The sequence below is a fragment of the Lagenorhynchus albirostris genome, chromosome 2, assembly GCF_949774975.1.
Source record: "Lagenorhynchus albirostris chromosome 2, mLagAlb1.1, whole genome shotgun sequence".
Lineage (NCBI taxonomy): Eukaryota > Metazoa > Chordata > Mammalia > Artiodactyla > Delphinidae > Lagenorhynchus > Lagenorhynchus albirostris.
Genome location: NC_083096.1, coordinates 56,252,190 through 56,273,396, shown reverse-complemented (window position 1 = coordinate 56,273,396; position 21,207 = coordinate 56,252,190). Strand labels below are relative to the sequence as shown.

The following is a 21,207-nucleotide window of genomic DNA, read 5'->3' as shown; positions in this document are numbered from 1 at the left end:
ACTTCATTTCTTTTTCTGGCTGAATATATTACACTGTATGGATATACCACCTTTGTTTATCCATTCATCAGCTGATGAACATTTGAGTTGTTTCCACTTTTTGGCTATTATGAGCATTCATGAACGCATTTTTGTGAGGACATATGTCTTCATTTCTCTTGGGTATATACCTAAGAATAAAACTGCTGGCTTGTATTGTAACTCTGATTAATAATGTGAGGAACTACCAAATTGTTTTCCAAAGTGGGTGCAACATTTTACATTCCTGTAAGCAACATATGAGGGTTCTAATTTCTCCATATCCTTGTTAATACTTGTTATTGTTTTTTTATTTCACCATCCTAGTGGGTATGAAGGGATTACAGCTTTGATTGACATTTACCTAATGACTAATAATGTCAAGCATCTTTTCATATTCTTGTTGGCTATTAGTATATTTTTATTGAAGAAATGTCTATCCAAATTCTGTGCTCTTTTTTAATTGGTTTATTTGTCTTTTTATTATTGAGTTGTAAGGTTTATTGAAAATATATTCTGGGGCTTCCCTGGTGGTGCAGTGGTTGAGAGTCCCCCCTGCCGATGCAGGGGGCACGGGTTTGGGCCCCGGTCCGGGAAGATCCCACGTGCCGTGGAGCGGCTGGGCCCGTGAGCCATGGCCGCTGAGCCTGTGCGTCCGGAGCCTGTGCTCCGCAACGGGAGAGGCCACAACAGTGAGAGGCCCACGTACAGCAAAAAAAAAAAAAAAAAAAAAATATATATATATATATATATATTCTGGATACAAATCCTTTAGCAGAGATATAATTTACAAATATTTTCTTTCAATCTGTGGGTTGTCTTCATTCTCTTGATAGTGTCCTTTGAAGTAAATGTTTTAATTTTAATGAAATCCCATTTATCCTCTTTGTTCTTTTGTCACTTGTACTTTTGGTGTCATATCTAAGGAATTGTTGTCTAACCCAAGGTCACAGAATTACTCCTAAGTTTTCTTCTGTAAGCTTTATAGTTTTAGCTCATATTTAAGTCTATGATCCATTCTGAGTTCATTTTTGTATACAATGTGAGGCAGGGGTCAAACTTAATACTTTTCCATGTGAATATTCAGATGTCCCAGTACCATTTATTGATAAGATTATATTTTCCCATTGAATTATTTTGGCACCCTTATTAAAAATCAACTGACCATAAATATAAGAGTTAATATCTGGACTCTCACTTATATTCTATTGACCTATATTTCTATTCTTATTCCAGTACTACACTATCTTGATTACTGTAACTTTGTAGTAAGTTTTGAAATAGGGAAGTATGAGTTTTCCAATTTTGTTCTTTTGGCAATATATCCCTTTTATTTCCATAAAATGTTAGTATCAGCTTGCCAATTTCTGCAAAGGGGAATCTGGAATTTTTACAGGGATTGTAATGAATCTGTGGATCAATACAAAGAGTATTGCCATTATAACACTATTAACTCTGCCAATGCATGAACATAGGATGTCCTTCCATTTACTTAAATCGTTTTTTTTGGCAGTGTTTTGTAGTGTTCTGTGTACAAGTCTTGTACTTCTTGTACTTCCTTTGTTAAATTTATTCCTGGTCTTTTAAGTTTATTTATTTATTTATTTATTTTTGCCTGCATCAGGTCTTCATTGCTGCACATGGGCTTTCTCTAGTTGCAGCGAGTGGGGGCTACTCTTCTTTGCGGTGCATGGGCTTCTCATTGCAGTGGCTTCTCTTGTTGCAGAGCACAGGCTCTAGGTACACAGGCTTCAGCAGTTGTGGCACAAAGGCTCAGTAGTTGTGGCTCACGGACTCTAGACCTCAGGCTCAGTAGTAGTGGCACACAGGCTTAGTTGCTCTGAAGCATGTGGGATCTTCCCAGACCATGGCTCAAACCCATGTCCCCTGCATTGGCAGGCAGATTCTTAACCGCTGCATCACCAGGGAAGTCCCTGTATTTGACTTTAAATCATACAAAAGAATAAAACATTTAGAAACAAAAATATGTTTATATTTTTATATTTAGCTATGTATTTACCTTTTCCAGTGCTCTTTATTTCTTTGTATGGGTTTGAGTTACCATCTAGTGTCCTTTTATTTCAGCCTGAAGGGCTTCCTTTAGTACTTCTTATTAAATAACTCTGCTAGTGACAAATTGTCTCAGAGTTTGTTTACCTGGGAATATCTTAATTTCTCCTTCATTTTGGAAGGATAGTTTTGCTGGATATAGAATTCTTGGTTGACAGTCCATTTCTTTCAGTATTTTGACTATGTCATCTCATCTCATCTTCTGACCTCCATGGTTTCTAATGAGGATCCTTTGTATGTGATGAGTCACCTCTCTTGCTGCTTTCAATATTGTCTTCTTGTCTTTGGCTTTCTAAAGTTTCATTATGGTGAGTCTTTGTGTAGATCATTTAGAGTTTATCTTACAGTTCACTGAGCTTCCAGGATGTGTAGAATAATGCTTTTCATCAAATTTTGGAAGTTTGGGGCCATTATTTCTTCAAATATTCTTTCTGCCCCTTTATCTCTTCTCTCCTCCTGAGACATTCATTTTGCGTATGTTCATATGCTTGATTGTATGCACAGGTCTCTAAGGTGCTGTTCATTTGTCTTCATTCTTTTTTTTTTCTATTCCTAGGACTGGATAATTTCAATTCACCTATCTTCAAGTTGACATTCTTTCTTCTGCAAGCTCAGATTTGTTTTTAACACCTCTACTAAACTTTTCTTATTTTGGTGATTGTACTTCTCAACTCCAGAAGGTCTACTGAGGTTTATTTTGATTATTTTTCTTTTTATTTATATTGTCTAATTGGTAAGATATCATTGTCATGCTTTCCTTTAATTCTTTTGTTATTTCAACGTATTTATAATAGTTGGTTTAAATTCTTTGGCTAATAAGTTCACTATCAGTTCCCCCTCAGGGACATTTTCTTTGGCTCCCTTTGTTTTTATCCACGTATGTGTCATATTTTTATTTTCCTCTGCATGTGTCATAATTCTTTTGAACTTGGATACTTTAGATAGTATATTGAATAATATAACAACTATGGTATCAGATCACCCTCCTCTCCAAAGTTTCTTATTGTTGTCGGTATTCTGAAATATGTGGCCAATGAGTTCTCTCCTAGGCTTTTTTTAAAGTTCTTGTTTTTATTTTTAATCTGAGTTCCTAGGGGTCATTCTTGTGGCCAGCCAATGATCTATAGGAAGATTTCGTTAAATGCTTTGTCTACATGTCTTTCACCCTTTGCCAAAGGGATCTGTGTGTGAAGGCATGCCTTCAAATTTCAGGCAATTTATGAAGCAGTCTTAGCTTTCACTGCTTGCTTGTGCAATGTCAATGTCAGCTAAATGTGGACTGGAATGGCTGAAGCCTTCTACTTTTCAGGTCAAGTCCTGCACACACACACACTGCCTTCTAGATCCTCAGAAATATGTCAGGGCTTTCTGAAGTTCCTTAGTTCTAGTTACCTAGCTCCAGGACTTCCTTTAAATTTTTTGGTCATACTCTTTTTTGCCTCAACTGAAATCACAGCCTTAGACCAACCGCTATGATGTTGCCAGCAGATTACTATTATTTCAGGTAATATCCTGGGGATAGAGCTTTTAGTTGTTGTTGAGCTAGCTCTGAGTCAAAACAAATAGCCCCAACACCCTGGGAATGAAAATTTTCCAGGTAGCTGCAAATACAGACAAAATATCAATGGTACTATACAGATGGGTATTTTAATCAAGTTCCAGAATTGGTCATCCCTCTCCATTGGCTGCAAGACTGCTGGCTTGTCATGACTACCCCACTACCTGGCTGGAGACAAAAAGGGGGATGGGAATAGCCCATGTTAAAATGACATAGATACTGCTACCTTACAGAAGTTTAGTTTCTCTTGCATAGACAATTTTCAATTTGTTCTGTGGTTTTGGTTAATTTCTAAAGTCGTGAAATGATTTTAGTTGTTTTGCCTTATTTTCTGTTTTTGTGAGAAAGGAGTTTCACCATCTTGCTCTGCCATTCCACAACACTTACTTTAAGTGTTACTTTTTTATCCTGGCTGTGCCTGTGTAATTAGAATAATATGTGTGGGTGTTAAATCAATGTCCATTTGTACTCCATCAAGAGTCAGACCTGGCCAACTCAGAGTTTAGAGTTTCTTTTCAAATTATAGTTTCTCCCACAATATGGAAGTACTTCTCTTCTATTAAGAAGGAAACAGGAGAATATTATATAAGAGAAGTCTATGCCAGGAAGGAGAAGTAGATCAATTGCCCCTTCTATCCTGGTGGATTATGGGAAAGAAAAGAGAGTTGACTAAGTACTATGGAAAGATCTTTCATTTCTTCATTTCCCCCACTCAGGATGAACCCCAAGGAAAGGGACCCAGTGGAAAGATCCAGATGCACATGCCTGAAGATCCTGAAGGAGGGTGCCCAGAAAGACTGTCTTAAAGTATCTCTCCTTCTTTCCCAAGGCCCATACATGGTACTCAAAAATGTGACCAGATGTTGAGGTGCTGATTGGAGCAGCATACTGGCTAAGACCCAGGGTCTGAATGAAGTGGTTGCCACATTTAAAATACCATATAAATGCCCTAGACTGTGAGTTCTAGTCACAGATGCTTGCATATCCTCCAAAACGTCAAATAAAACCAGCTGTACCTGAAAGGCTGAGTGGTTGCCTCATGGCAGGACCCAGAAGAGACCAATAAGATTCTAGAGAATGCTACACGAGTTCCAATCATTTGTCTTCTGTGTTGCCATGAGGTTGTCCTTGGAAAAAAAGCAAGGGATGGAGGCAGGAGTAGAGATGGGGAGAGGAAATCTGAAAAGCATTTATCGAAAAGAGACTGAGTCACTGAAAATACACTGTTCAAACTAGTATAGCCTGTGATGCAAGAAATAGGAAGTTGAAAGTCTCTGCCTTCCGCTCCCAAGGGGATGTGAGGAGACTGTAAAGAAGATCAGCCATTTACTAGAAAATAAAGAAGCTAATTTACTTTGTACATCTAAGTATAGTACAAGTTCACACGTGATCCAATTGCATCTTTTTACTTTTTCCCAGTCAGACAGAAGAAGTATGCTCTCCTCTCCTTTCTCTTTTCCTCTCTGGTACACCCCACAGACGTGCTAGGGCTATGGTCAACCTGACAGAAGCAAATTTCTGTGCTTCTTCTCACTGCTAGGAATCTCCATGTAAGGTCATAAGAGGACTCCAATGCTTCAAGTTCCCCTGCCTTGAACGCCCCCTACCTCTTCCCTTTCTCCATATGATGGGCTGCCTGTCCTTAGTAAATCAGCTTGCACATCTGTCTCCTACTCCCCCTCTTGAGTCAAACACCAGTTCTCTGGGCTCCCACAGCACCCTACCCACCTCCATCTTCCTCCCTCCTACAATATTTCATGTGTTCACTTACTTCTCTTCTTTCCCTACTGGACTGTGAGCTTCCGGATGCCTGTTCTGTGTTTTATTTGCCTTTTCTCAGTACCTAATCTAGTAACTGGAAAACAGAAGATATTAATTCTGGCACTGGGTGTTTATTACTTTTGATTCTGTGTCTCAAATTTTACTACTCTGTACTTTTTGTTCATTCAAATTATTGAGCACCTACCACAGGTCTAGTACTAAATAAAACCCAGCCCTTAAAGTTGAGGAGCTTATAATTCTGTGGGGCAGATAAATACACTGAAATACAATGTGTGGAGTATTTTAAGGAAAAAAAGTGTTGTTAAGCAGAATAGACAAAGCCCTAACTTTCATGAGAAATCAAGGTAGATTTCATATGGGATGATATGTTTTATTTGAATCTCAAAGAATGAGTAAAATTCTGCAAGAAAAGTATAGGTGACACGGAGGGGTGGTCACTGACAGTATGTGAAAAGCAAGGAAAGATAATTCACGTTCACATGTTTAACATTTATTATTCCACCCAAGAGTTGAAATGATGGATACAGGCTGACTAAAAGTGTTAACCATATTTAGTGGGTGGAATCTGGGAGCTAGCTGAATCACAATCCCATGTCTTAGATCTGAGCTTTCAGCACCAACTTAATTTCTAAGTAAAACTACAGACTTAATCATTATATTTAGATTGGCAAAGGCTTTCATTCATCTATGCCATCATAAGGTAGGAAAGGATTTTCAGTGTCATCTCTTCCAGTTTCCCTGACAATGTGGAATCCTTCCTGGAGTATCCACGTCAGGAGTTCAACCAATAGTGTGGCCCATGTTCTGGCAATGTTTCCTCTCAAGTAAAATGCTAAAGAGGACAGGTACTGCTTGATCCTAAATGTCTTCTTTACTCAAAACCTTAATCTGTTTGAAGATTATATCTGAAGCATATCTGGATTTCCTAACACTTGCTCTGGTTTGAGGAAATGAATAATAGGGGAGAGAGAAATTATGATTTTCAGTGTGTGAAACTCTTGAATACTTATGTGCACTACATCAGAACAATATCTTGCTCTCTCTTTCTCTCTCTGTGTGTCTCTGTGTAGACTATACTTGGCTCTTTCTCTTTATCGGGTTGAGTAAATCTGTCTCTTACACGCTTTGATATGTCTGTCAATAAGATCTCATTATAGATACTTAATGAATATTTAACTATAAACGTAAAACATAGACAATAGCAATATAGAATGTGGACATCAAAAAGTATTTGAACAGATAAAGATATCTACAGTGAAGGCAAAATAATATAAACAATACAAGAAGAATACCATGAATGTAACTTTATAAAGAGATGCTATAGGTGACTAGGTGCCAAATGAATGCTAAAGAAAATAGGTGCTTTAAAGATCAGAGACAAAGGAAGTTATCAGAGGTCTGTATGAGCTCAGGAGAATATCCCAGAAGTGAGGTGGGGTGTGGGGATTGTGGGCTTGAGCTGAGAACAGGAGAATAGGTGGGGTGAGTGGTTATCTTTGGGGAGAGAAAAGGGGATGTGATTAGGAAAGGGCATGAAGAAGACTTCTGGTGAGCCAGCAATGCTCTAGTTTTTGAGTGAAGTGGTAATTACACTTGTGTTCATTTGTTTTATGAAGTTTTCTGTATGTGTTAAATTCCACCATAAAGTAGTTTAGAGAAAAGATTCATGGATGGAAAAGGCTCTGTTAATTAAAAATAAAGTGCTCCCGAAGCCTCCACTATGACACTGGGAGGTCAAAGATAAGTAAGATATAGCCATGGCTCTCTGGAAGCTCCCATTCTACACACAGGGAGGAGAGGCGGTGACTGGAGATGAGTCCAGAAAGGTAGCCAGGAACAAGGTCATGGACACTTTGTACACAATGCTAAGGCACTTCAACTTTCTCCAATAAATAACGAGAACCCACAAACGGTTTTAGGCAGATTTATGCAATGAGATTTTCATTTTAGAAAGCTAACTCTGGTCATAACATAACATATGGAATGGAAACAAGATAAAACTCAGGGCCAGTATCTCTGATAAAGTCTTATATTGTTTTCACTTTCTCAGATACACATCTTCCTTTCCTAACAGCTTTGAACTTCTGAACAGCTGTGTCACAATCTTATATTTTCCAGAATAGTGTACACAGTCCTTGCCAGTCACAATAAATACAATTTAGCTGCTTTAATCCTTTTTGTTAGAGTAGAAGGAGGAAAATAGAAATATTAGTTGAATAAATGAATGGACCAAAAATAGAAATATTAGTTGAATAAATGAATGGACCAATGAATTATCTTAATGTCTTTGGCCTCCTAAAACCTATTGAGTTGTGTCCAATTTTATCAGCAACATCTGGTTAGTTCCTAAATTTTTATTTTTCTCCTGATTGCATTTATCCCATCTCTATCTCATTAAATCCCTTTCACCATACCAGGAAATTTCTTTTTATTTTATTTATTATTTTTGGCGGCGTGCAGGCTTTCTCTAACTGCAGCGAGTGGGGGCTACTCTTTGTTGTGGTGAGAGGGTTTCTCATTGTGGTGACTTCTCTTGTTACGGAGCACAGGCTCTAGGCATGCGGGCTTCAGTAGTTGTGGCACGTGGGCTCAGTAGTTGTGGCTCAAGGGCTCTAGAGTGCAGGCTCAGTAGTTGTGGTGCATGGGCTTAGTTGCTCCATGGCATGTGGGATCTTCCCAGACCAGGGCTCAAACCCATATCCCCTGCATTGGCAGGCGGATTCTTAACCACTGCGCCACCAGGGAAGCCCCATACCAGGAAAATTTAAAGAGGTATTATTTATAGTAAATAAGCCCCCAGTTGGTATATATCTCTATAAAAATATAATTTTAATTATATTATTTTATATTATAAAAATATATTTAGGGCTCCCCTGGTGGCACAGTGGTTGAGAGTCCACCTGCCGATGCAGGGGACACGGGTTTGTGTCCCAGTCCGGGAAGATCCCACATGCTGCAGAGCGGCTAGGCCAGTGAGCCATGGCCGCTAAGCCTGCACGTCCAGAGCCTGTGCTCCGCAACGGGAGAGGCCACAACAGTGAGAGGCCCGCGTACCGCAAAAAAAAAATATATATATATTTATATTTATTAATATATTTAAATATACACTTACATATTTAGTATATTTAAATTTTGTATTTAAAAATACATTTAAATAAAAGTTTAAAGGGGGCCATAGCTCTAAGATTTTCCTGTAAGCATTGTGGGTGCTTGTTTACAAGGTTGCATTCAAGGGTCACTGCCCAGAACCCAGATTTCAGGAAATACTGATGGGAAAGAATGAGAAAAAGAGCAAAGGATCAGCAATCATGTCATTGGTGTCAACAGTTCCTCAACTTAATAACACTTGCATCATGTCTGTAGGAGAATCTGAGCTATTTTCAGAATTTTGTTTCCCATGTTCTGACAAGAACCCTTCCCTTTTCTTTTTTATCAAGGGTGTTTTTTTTTTTTTCTTTTAAGTCAATGGTTTTGAGTGGAAAATGCCCTAGAGCAGTAAGAGAAGGAAGGAAGCTCCAGAAAATCTCAGTGATGAGAACAAGGAGCCCCAGTTTTTACAAGAATAGTGTGGCTCTGTGCATGTGTGTGCATGTGTTTTTGAGGTTGGAGTGGAAAAAAGAGAGGGTGGAGTACAGAGAACTTTATCCTCTACTAATTCTCAACACACCCAGGATAGGGGAAAACTTCAGGAAGGACCTAAGAAAACATGGAAGGTCAGATACAAGCTGAGGTCCAATTTGAAAATCTATCTAAGACCCCTTTAGCTTAAACCAGCAAGAAAGTAAAGGTCAGCCAGTGGTCAGGTTTGAAAGTCTCTATCCACCTCTGACAGTAGACTTTAGGATGGAAATCACCAGGCCTTTATCCAGAAAGAAGAGAAGCATAGCCTACAGGGAGAAAATCCTTCTAAGCAGATGTCTACTCCTAACAGTTTCAAGTCCAGGTGTGAAAAAATAAATCAAGACTTATGTACCACATTCTACATATTTGAAAGTTCTAAGTCAAAGTAAGAGGCTGTTAAATTAAATATTTTATATCATCTTACATGGATTATAATAGTTTGGAAAACCAAGTTCAAATTCCAAATTTTCACATTCTGCTCAGAGTTCTGTTCTTGAACGTGGTAGCATGACAGAGCTGGTCCCTGGACCCCCAGCCCACAGTCTGCTTCCCCTTTCCACCTCTGGATCTGTTCTGTAATGTGATGAGCCATGAACACATGTGAGTACCCCAGTCTGCCTGTCCAAGCTCTGTCTCTATCCCTACAAATAGCAATTCTGTGGCTAGCCCTTGGGCCTAGGCTTGGGTCATCCCTTGGATGAATTTTACAGAAAGAGGGAGAAAGAGGGTGAGCTCATGGGCCACAGCACAAGGTACTGTGCCTGGGAAGAGAAGAGTCAGGGGAGAGTGGGTGCCCAAAGCAAGCTACATTTTAACTTAATTTAGGGTAACTATACTTTCTCTGATTCAGCATCAGATTTTACACTTGACCCGCAGGATAAAACCAGAGGAAATCTAGGAAACAACAAACCAGTTGTTTTTAGTAAGGACAAGCCAAGCTCATTAAAAGCATTGAAAGGACTTTAACACAGGAACCCAGAATACTGAATTGTGGTCCCATGTCTATCACTCACCAACAGGTCCACCCCCAAAATTTGTGGAGCCATGGGAAAGAGTACAAATGGTCTTCCTCATACCATACACCTAGCTGTGTGAAAGTTAAAATCAAGTATCAAACTGTTAAATAAAATATGTCCTGTCCTATTACTCTGACAAATATGCCTTCATAACGATCTGGAAGGCCAGGTACAAATTCAGAATTCTTGGCCTCTTCAAACTTGGTGTGGAAGATTGCTGCACCCCTACCCTTGCTCTTCCAGCCCTTGGCTCCTTCCTACACACTGAGGGATCTCACACCTTAACTTACACATCCAAGGTATGTCCACAGCACTCCCCACTCCCTACCCTTTCCATCCTTGATGTAAACTGCTGCCCTGATAACTCGGAGGCCTAAAGAAGGGCACAACACAAGCGTGGTTCACTCACTAGACGACTGGCCCAGGGAAAAGCCCAAGCAAGTAAGCCTGGAAGCAGGTAAATATGGTATAGTCCACAGGCTCCATGTAGGCATATCCACTTGGACCTGCCAGCTCCTTACCAGGGAAGGGGGCAGCCAAGGAAAGGCTAGCATGTGGCCCATGGGCTGCCAGTACTACTACACATGCACCTGGCCCCAGGAACAACCTGCCCCTTATGGCCCTTGTCAGGCATCTGAACTCTATCGTTGACCCCAAGGAGAATCTGAATGAGATGTTGTTTTGTGAGCCACTATGATTCAGGCTTCACGGTCTTCTCATACCCTGAAAATTCATCCAGCGGGGACAGGAAACTGGGAGCTGAAAAACTTGACCAATTCAGACCACCTGCTGAGGCAGCAGCTGTCAGCTATTGAGGAGACGTCCTCCGAGATCTCAGGGCTGGAGTTCTCTTAGGCTCTATCTTAGGGCAAGAAGTTATAGCTGTGGCATTTAATAGCAAGTGGTGAAGATGAAAGAAAATTTCCCAGCTTCTATTAGTAAAAAACTAATTTTGTATTGGTAAAAGAATAGATAAATAGATCAATGGAACATAATAGAGAACGCAGAAATAGACCCACATAATATAGTCAACTGATTTCTGACAAAGGCAAAGGCAGTACAATGGAGCAAAGATAGTCTTTTCAGCAAATGGTGCTGGAACATCTCAACATCACATGTCAAAAAACCAAAGAATCTAAACACATACATTACACCCTTCACAAAAGTTAACTCAAAATGGACCACAGATCTAAATGCAAAAGGAAAAACTATAAAACTCCTAGAAGATAACATAGGAGAAAACACAGCAGAAATGACCTCAGGTTTGGTGATAACTTTTTAGATACCACACCAAAGGCATGATCCAGGAATGAATTGATAAACTGGACTTCATTAAAATTAAAATTTTCTGCTCTGTGAAAGATACTGTCAAGAGAATGGGGGTGATTATGATGTCTCAATGCAAATTCATCAATTATAACAAATGTATCACTCTAGAGGGCGTTGTTAATAATGGGGGAGGCTACGCATAGGTGGGGGTAGAGAGAATATAGGAATATATAGAAATCTCCTTTCAAGCATGCCGTGAACCTAAAACTGCTCTAAAAAGTAACATCCATATTAAAAACAGTATCTAGGCAAAACAAACCAAAAAAAAATTTTTTTTTGATCAGCCATAAAAGATTGAATTATCTTTCTATTCTCTCTATAGAAAGTATTACCAATAATACTTATCAGTAAGAGGTGATAGAGTATGCAGTCATAAATGTAGGGATAATTACGGTAGAGGACTGTAAGACAGACACTGTTTCAAACTTATTTTTAAAGAGATATTGCTATAGACTGATTTGTGTCCCCTTAAAATTCACATGTTGAAATCCTAAGCTTCAATGTGATGGTATTAGGAGGTGAGGACTTTGGGAGGTGATTAGGTCATGAGAGTGAAGCCCTCATGAATGGAATTAGTGCCCTAATAAAAGAGACCCCCAAAGAGCTCCCTCACCCCTTCTACCATGCGAAGACACAGTGAGAAAACAGCTGTCTGTGAACCAGAAGGCCACACCAAACATGGAGTCTGCCAGTGCCTCAATCTTGAACTTCCCAGCCTCCAAAAGCGTAAGAAATAAATTTCTGATGTTTATGAGCCACCCAGTCTATGGTTTGCTGTTAGAGGAGTCTGAATAGACTAAGGCAGTAATCCAGGAACTAAAAAAAAATAAAAAATTTTTTAAATAAATAAAAATAAAACAAAACGCAGTACCCCACCCACTCCTACCAGTTTTTGAGCATTAACTATATTCCAAATACTAGTACTTGCTTTATAGATTTCCTCATGCAATCCTCTTTATCCCCATTTCAGAGACGGGTCAGGAAGAGGTTAAAGAATGTGTCGGAAGGCACACAGGTAGTACTTGATGGTGCCAGGACTTGAACCCAGGTGGCTGGTTCTTTAGAACATACTCTTTAAGCACTGGGCCTCACTGTCTTCCCGGAGCCTCACTGAGCATGGAAAAAAAAGCTGTATCCGGGGCTTCCCTGGTGGCGCAGTGGTTGAGAGTCCGCCTGCCGATGCGGGGGACGTGGGTTCCTGCCCCGGTCCGGGTGGATCCCGCGTGCCGCAGAGCGGCTGGGCCCGTGGGCCATGGCCGCTGGGCCTGCGCGTCCGGAGCCTGTGCTCCGCGGCGGGGGAGGCCACAGCAGTGAGAGGCCCGCGTACCACAGAAAAAAAAAAAAAAAAAGCTGTATCCTAATCCCATCTACTAGTCCTGCAATCCTGGACTGATGTATTTAATCTCTCTGTCCTCGCTTGTAAAATAGAGGAAACAGTATCTCTCCTAGGGCTGTGCTAAGAACTGGAGGAAATAAGGTAAGTGCCCAGCACAAGGATAGAAGAGCGAGGTATCCAGTAAATGTTGGTTCCTCCCTTCCCTCTTTCCTCCTGTTGGGCTGCAGTCGGCACGCCTACAAAGCCTGCACTTGCCCAACTTTAAGACGGAAGAAAGCCCAGAGTCAGCAACAGAGACATCAACGGTTTCATGGATGGGGGAGCTTACACGTTTGAAGCAAGGTCCTGGAGCGACTTCCCACAGCGGCCGGCAGGACATGGCGGCAGGCTTCCCTCCTAGGAGGAAGGGAAGATTGCCAATTATAGTGGGAATTGAAATCCGGTTGGCTCTTCAGTTACCAGGGAAACTAGCAGAGGGGCATGCCCCACCCCTTTGATTAGAACAATCACTAGCTGGGGTCTGGGGCAAGTACGTAATGAAGGTCAGCCATTCTAAGTAGGGTATAGGTGAAGCAGGCACTGGTCCCGGGGGGTTGGTACAGAGAGCAAGAGAACAGCCATCTTGAGTGGCTTGATCACACACCTTCCTTCCTTCTTTCTTTGGCTACTTGGCTCTTCCTTTGACTGCTTTCTTTTGGCCACTTGAATGCACAATGCACGGAAATAATATTGATTTTCCTTTTGGCATATTTTCTAACCAAACATGTCCCTCTACCTGTCTTACCTTGTTTCTATTGTGATCACATGATGCTCATTTTGTTTGCTTTTGTAATATGCTACCACAGTTTTGTTTTTTTTTTTTTGAGGGAGAAGAAGGCAGGGTGTGATTTATAAATTAAGTAAACGAAAGTATGAGGCCCTGCGGAGCAACGTAACTCTGTCATCAGTACTGGAAATGATCTTGCAAAGCATGTGTCTTTTTCGCTGAAGTCAGCAGTTCTGTTTTGACACAGAAGGACAGAATAACCCCCTGAGGAAGTCTGTTCTTCAATTCCTGCACAAGCAGTTTAAGGACTGGCATTTGTTTAGCCTGGGCTGCCTTCTACTTTCTTTAACGGTGAGCCTCCTGTGAGCTGCAGCTTCCTGATTTTCCAGGTGGGTCACAAATCAGCTGTGTGAAATAAAGGTGCTGACACAGATCTGGAGGATCAATTTTCTGTCCTGAGAAGAACAAGTTATTTTATCCTTTGCTAAAGGTGGTTAAAAGACCCTTCCACAGAGGCGGGGGGGAAAAAATCTACTCCTTAAAATCAGAGGAGCAGACTGATCAGGAACGTGGATTTCATCCCTTGCAGCTGTGTCTCCGTTCAGTGGGTGGATTCAAGAAAGCAAGTCTGAGCTGCCTGTTCCTCCCGCTGGGCAAGGATGCCACTTTTTTTCCTAACCAAAAGACTGTTCCACCCACCAGAGATTCCTCCTGGGCTGGCCCAAGCTATTTGCATCACAGCTGCTCCCTCCCAGCCCCAATTGCATCATCAAAGCAGAAGCCCTGGAGGGATCTTACCTCTGCCAGTTTCTCGAAGTTGTGATTACTTTAAAAAGTGAAACCAAATATCTACTTCTTTCACTTGGCACACTCCTGAGGAGCTGCAGCGACTTGCTGGGTTAGCCAGGCAAAGGCGGGAGGCTTGGGCTCAGAAACGTATCCAGACTCCTCCTTTCACGCATCAGAGCCCTGTCCCACCCTCAAACCTTTGTTGACCCGCCTTTATTCCCCCAACTGCCGGATTCTTTAGTGGTCCCATAAGGTCCTGCCTCCCTAATACCAGGAGATCCAGGCTGGGTTCCTGCTCCTGGAGAGATGCAGGGGCTTGGAGTAGACCCCTGGGGTTTGGTGCCAAGGTAATTCTACCACCCTGAGGACTTGGAATAATGATTCTTCTTGAAATCGTGCAAAATATGCCAGTGGAACACTGACTTGTGCCTAATTAAAGGAGGCTTTGCAAGTACCAAACCTACCCCCTTCCCTTTTTTTGGGTTCCTTGTTATGTAAAGTCTGAGAAGGATTTTTTTTTTCTTTTTAATAAAGAACGTCCAGAAAGGACAACCCAGCATGTTCTCCTTAATCTCTGGTGTACCTGTAGGTTCAGGGGGGACTCCAGTTTGAAGACCCAGCTATGAACATCCTATTACACTGATCCAGCGCCCTGCTCCTCTCCTCTCCCTTTGCCCACTTCTCTCTCAGGTTTGGTTTTACTGAACTAGTGGTTCCCTTCTCAGCTGCAGTGTGCGGAGCTACATCATGGACTTTCTGCCTGACTTTGCTAGCCTTGTACAGACTCTTCAGTCACCTCCTGCCCTGAGAGTGGGGAGAGCAGAGCCAGGTTCTTGTGAATGAAAAGGAAGGAGTCATCACAGGGCACACCTCACTGCACCTCTTCTCGACCAGCTTCCCAGGTATTGACTTGCGCTAACAGCAAAAGGGAAATTTCTTGGGTGCACGTTTCCACATCTCAACTTCAAACAGCACAAACTTGCTCAATCCCAAAGCCTAAAAGACATGCTCTGCAGATAATAATGAGTTCTACTTTAATTCCTTAGATTCTTTCTTGCATTCCAAACATCGCTAGCCTGGACTTGTACCTAGGGGGCAGTTTTTTTCCATTGAATGCTCCAACACGTTACCGTTTTCAAATACCAGGTATTTTCATAAAGCTCAGGATCTTGTCTTAGTCGCTGAGAAGAACTAGCCTCAAAATGTTTTTTTTACAAAGTAAATAAATGTCTCAAGAAAAAAAAATGTTAAAAAATTTTCTTCAGGCATGTTTTTGAGTCAAGGGCAATCTAGAAATAACTGGATGTCTTCAGTCCTTCAGGCAAATGCTATTCCAAGCAGACCTAACTGAAGAAAGTGCTCCACATGGCATGTTTTTTATGGCACCCTCACTAGAGACCAGAAACTCATGTCCTTATTTTTGTGAAATGTCTCACACACAACTCTTAAGGATAAGGAGTTAGCCAGGTCAACAATGTAATGAAACCCAACTGGAGCTGGGTACTCAATGCTGCCAGGAATCCCTTTCAGTCTCTTTCACATTTCTCTGCACATGGATCTCATCTTCTCTCATTGCTGAGTGGTCTTCTCCACATTGGGGTAAAACATGGTCACCTGCCAACACTTGAGTTTGACCTCTTGCAACTTTTACTACCAGAGATGGTCTAAGTGATCTTTCCCTCTCTCTCTCTCCTTCTCTCTCTCTCTCTCTCCTCCTCCTCTCTCTCTCTGTCTCTCTCTCCCCTCAAGCCCCAAAGTCCTTGGGCAGAGAATTCATTGATTCAGCTTGGGAGACCCAGGGCATGGTTTACTCTGACCAGACACTGGGAACAATGAAATATAGTCATGGGAAACCAAAACGTTTTGAATGGTTGGAGTGGGGAAGTAACCATTGGCTGAGATCATGAACGATCTTCTATAACAGATTTGGGTTTTACTTTGAAGGTAATGAAGGAGTCATTGAAGGATTTTAAACAGGGTAGTGGCCGGACAACTGCATATTTTAATGAGCACACTGTAATGTGGCAGAGAAAGCTTGGAGGGGATTGAGTGAGTGCAGCTGTGCATCAGTGAACTACGTCTCCCTTCTACACCTCTGTGCCTCATACAAGATTCAGGCCCAGAGCAGCCATGACCTGGGCCCCAGCATTAGCCTTTAGCCAGATCAACAGCTAGGATGCCTTGCCACTTTAACTGGATGGGCAGAATCTAGTGGAATACATATATCCCTGACCCAGAGGAAGGGTAGAAAGTATCTGTGGGTTCTGCTCTCAAGGAGGCTTTGTCACCATGTTCTCTGTGCTCCTGCTAGCTGTGAGAGAATGCATGTAAGGAGTTCAGGTACTAGGGAACAGACTTCCTTTCTCTTCCTGGAGTCATTATGGCCCTGCAGTAAGGGGAAAAAATTATTTTTAATTGCGTGTTTATGAGCTGCTGCAAGAGTGTCTCCACTTAAGTGCAGGGGAGGAAAAAGTATTAGGTTCCTTGGCTGGGCCTGAAAATTAAACTGACAAAGACAGATTAACAGGAGAAAAGTCATACATATTTATTTAATGTAAGTTTTACATGACTCTGGAGCATTTATAGGGAAATAAAAACCTGAAGAAATAGTTAAGCCTGAGTGTTTCTATACTAGGTTTGATGAAGAGTGGGAAGTCATGGAAAAACATGATAGAACAAAGGGATATGAGCTCAAGGTAGTAAACTGGGAAACTTAGCAAGACATGTTCCTCTGGATTCCTCTTAGCATCCCTCCATCTTTGGAAATAAGAATCCTTTTTTCCTGCAGGTATAGAAAGGGCTGCTTCAGGGGAGAAGGGGACATTCAGAATTCTCCCTGCACCTGTCAGGTCTCTATTTTTTCTAGCTTCCAATATTCAATGATGTCAAGGCACCATGTTTCAGAGTAATGTTTTCTGAACCCCATCAAGTAACCCCTATTGGAAGCTGTTTTGCACCTCTTCCCTAATGTGGCCTCTTGAGGAATAAAATCTTGTTATTTATGTTGTGTATTTGCTGCAGGTCAGTTTGCTCATTGCTTCCTTCTCAGAAATATTACCTGTTATGTCCAATTAATGGTTCATGTCTAGCAACTCTAGGGCGAGGGCTCTGAATTGTCCGTGCCACTCTTGAACCACACCACCAAGAGAGTTAGAAGCTGCTTCTCTCCCCTGTCACTGAGAACTGATGTTCCATTACCTGCTTTCCTCTTTAATGAGAAATAAGCTTTGACGTATGCCATAGACCAATTTACCTACGAAATTTAGCTTTAACTAAACACTGTCCAAAGGCATCCTTGCTGGACCTGATAGTTAACCTCAGCCAGCAAGTGTGGATCAGCCCTGGCCTCTACAAAAACCATAAAGACAGCCCCATAAACCCCATGGTCCCTCAGCTCCTGGCTTTTCTTTAATAAACTTTCATTGTTGAAGGAGGGAAAACTAAGCATGTGATAAAACCTACATTAGATTTTACCTCAGGACATTTTTATTACTTATATTATTCAGTAGAGTCCAAATGAAAGGTTGAAAACAACCTAACATTTTGGGTAAATTACTCCCCCCAAAAAAGACTTTTTTTTTTTTTTTCAGTGAGTCAATGGAGAGAAAGTAATGATGAATCTTCAGAGGCCAAAAACCAGGAGAAAGTGAGAACCCAGAGAAGTCAGGCAACATTTGAGTTCATAATGGCTGAGAATTTTCCAGAATAGATAAACGACATCTACTCTCAGATTGAGGCCCCAAACAAGGTCAATGAAAGGAAACCTACATCTAGACACATTGTGCCGAATACCATCATCAGCACTTGACATTGGTTTCCAACCCCCTTCTGTGGTTTGGTTGGGTTTGGATTGGTTGGTAATCTGAAAAACTATAGACCACATTTCCCAGCCTCTTTCTCAGCTGAGGTCCTGGATGTGACTGAGCTTCTGCCTGGGCTCTCCTGTGAAACTTGGAAGGCAGAAGGGAGGCAAGGCCATCTTCCTGCAGCAGCTGTGTCTGGCGAGTATGGTCCTGAGACATGAGTGTTTCAAGACAGTGGTGGCAACTGGACGCAGTGATCCAGCACCCGAGAGGCCCCAGCGTTGTGGGGATATAAGCACTGAGGCGTTCGGGATGATGGGCACAGCATTCCTCTGTTTGGTCACCCACCTGGTGGAGCTTCCTGACTTCTCACTGCAGCTACAGCGGTGAGTCCCAGTCCCAGGAGTGAGGACAGCCCCCGCCTCCCACCGTGTTAAATGGTGTTCAATTGTTCCCTGTGTTAAATCTCACTCTCCTCACTCCCAACTCTGAGGAGCACAGTAGGGGCCTCTCATGATCCAGACCATCAACTACCGGAGAAGAAATGGAAAAGATAACAGAACATCATCACTCCCCAATGTGTGGGGTTCACCCTGAGGGGCCGTTGCCACTCCTTCTCTCTGTCTTTGTCTCAGGTGGAGCTCCTTATTCTCAGTGCCTGCCTGAGAAGGGTCCCTAATTGGCAAAAAGGCTGGAAGCTCTGCTTCGGCCTTCTGATTACCTGTGTCATCTGCCCTGCAATGCTGAGACTCTGCCACCGTCCCCTTGGACAGGTTTCCTCCCCCTTGGTTCAGGGAACCCTTGCTAACAGTCTCTTCCACGTTGTTTTTTCTGCTTTTCTTCCCTTTTCTTCTTCCTTTTCTTCCATTTTCTTTCCTTGATAAAATCTGCAGTCTTCTAAGTGTAATTATAGCTCTTGGGGTTGTTGGTTCTGCTTTTAACATTTTTTTCTTTTTTAAAAATTTATTTGTTTTTGGCTGCGTCGGGTCTTAGTTGCAGCACGTGGGATCTTCGTTGAGGCATGCAGGATCTTTCGTTGTGGCACGTGGGCTCTTCGTTGCAGCACGCAGGCTTGTCTCCAGTTGTGACCTGTGGGTTTTTTCTCTTCTCTACTTGTGGCGTGCAGGCTCTAGGGCACATGGGCTCTGTAGTTCTGGCGTGCGGGTTCCAGAGCATGTGGGCTCTGTAGTTTGCAGCACATGGACTCTCTAGTTGAGGCACGCAAGCTCAGTAGTTGTGGCATGCAGGGTTAGTTGCCCTGTGGCATGTAGGATCTTAGTTCCCCTGTGGCATGTAGGATCTTAGTTCCCTGACCAGGGATTGAACCCACGTCCCCTGCATTGAAAGGTGGATTCTTTACCACTGGACCACTAGGGAAGTCCCAACATTTTTTTCTTAACAATTAATTTTTTCAGCTTTTGTTTTACTTCATTTCTGCTAGTTTTCTTAAGACTTTTAATGTGTTTTTTCCCCTATATAATCAAGGTAAATGCTTTATTTGTTTATTTGCTCTTTATTTTTTTTAACAGTGAAAGCATTGACAACTATGAATTGACCTCTGAGTATTTCTGTGACTCCATCCCCAAGACTTTCTGTATTATGAAGATTTCCAATTTTTGTTATTTACTCCAAGGTCTGTTATTAAGTAATTGGCTTATGTCTTATTTTAGTGGTTATATTGGAGATTTTTAAACATTTTCCATATGGTATTCCTGTTATTCATTTGAATTCTTACATCAATAAAAGTAATAGCAATAAAGTATTACTAATAACTATTTCTCATCTTATTATACTGTGACCAGAGAATATAACCTGGAGAATTTCTTCTATTGTTAATTTATTCAGATCCAAGGAAACTAATTCTACTCATTAAGAAATTCCTTGTGCTTGTTTTCTATTTTCCCTGAGAGAATTTTAGAGAAGCAAAAGTCTTGTTTGTATTTTCTGATGTCCTCAGTATATGTTCTCAAACTTATGTAGACACCTAAAGGTGAACAAAGTATGCAGATATCTGAAGCCATGAGCCTCCTAGATGTCACTCGAAGTGTAAAATCTAAAACTTCTCTGTAGCAAATGAAAGGGAAACTCTCCCTTCAATAAGCCGGATTCCTAGCATAATCTTCTCTCTCAATTTCAAAGTTTCCCATGTCACTCATACATCCAGACATTTCCCATTGAGTTTGTGTGGTATACTCTCTCTTTATGTCATTACTCATTCCTTAAGTATCTACTCCACTGACCAAATCATTCCAGCAGAGTGATTTATGCCACCATTTCTCCCTGGCACATGCCATTTTGCAATTTCTTGTTTGCAGTTATAAATCTTCTACATGGGGAGGAAGTAGTATATTTTATTTATTTCAGCATCCCCAGGGCCTAACTCGCTACTCACTGCACATATGTTTGCTGAATTTAGTTTGATTTTGAAAGAATTTTATCTTTAACAAAACATTTACCTGTCCTTTATTTCTATAACAAGATGTTAGAAAGAGATACATGCCCCTTCATCTCCCTCATAAGAGGGGTGTGGGCTTCCACGGGGCCACTGAAAGAGCTTAACATGTGACCTCTATAGGTCATAAGGGTGTGCAGTCTAATGTCCACCCAGAGAATATCAACTCAAAATATGAGCCAGCTGCTCTGGTGGCAAGGACAGGGGAAGTACTGTTACACTGAGATTAGCCAACACTACTAGAGTTTGTCAGGGCAAGCGATATTGATGGGAACCAGATGTGAGAGCTCATCTCGAGTGCTTGTCCTATACAGCCTCCTAAAGAGGCAGCAGAACCTCAGCAAAAAGTTGGAGATGAAAGCCAGATTACCAGAAACTACAGGAGGCACAAGTAACCATCTAGATTAGGGAAGTGTCTTCTCAGGACAAGGGAACTTGAAGTCTGAGAGACTTGATCTTGGCTTCCAAAGAGCCACCAAAGTGCTTCATGAAAGACTCTGCTTTCAACAGCTGCCATATATAAACTGACTCTATTTGGTTGGTTCAACTGATGCTTTTTCTATCCCTTTTACACTCCCAGACCAGCAGGTTGGGGAAGGATGAGAGTATCGATAGGGAGATGGAGAAGCAGCCAACCACATTCCCCTTCCCTACTAGAAGCTTCCAG

The 21,207-nt window shown here is 41.7% G+C and overlaps 1 protein-coding gene across 1 annotated transcript in view; it reads right to left on the bottom strand.

The window, feature by feature from the left end:
* Positions 1 to 21,207, bottom strand: part of TNFSF18 (TNF superfamily member 18) — a 148,001-nt gene that overhangs the window by 70,578 nt on the left and 56,216 nt on the right. Inside the window, exon 3 of the mRNA XM_060133139.1 lies at positions 13,059 to 13,126. Within this exon, the coding sequence (XP_059989122.1) occupies positions 13,059 to 13,126 (68 nt within the window). The remainder of the gene's footprint in view (positions 1 to 13,058; positions 13,127 to 21,207) is intronic.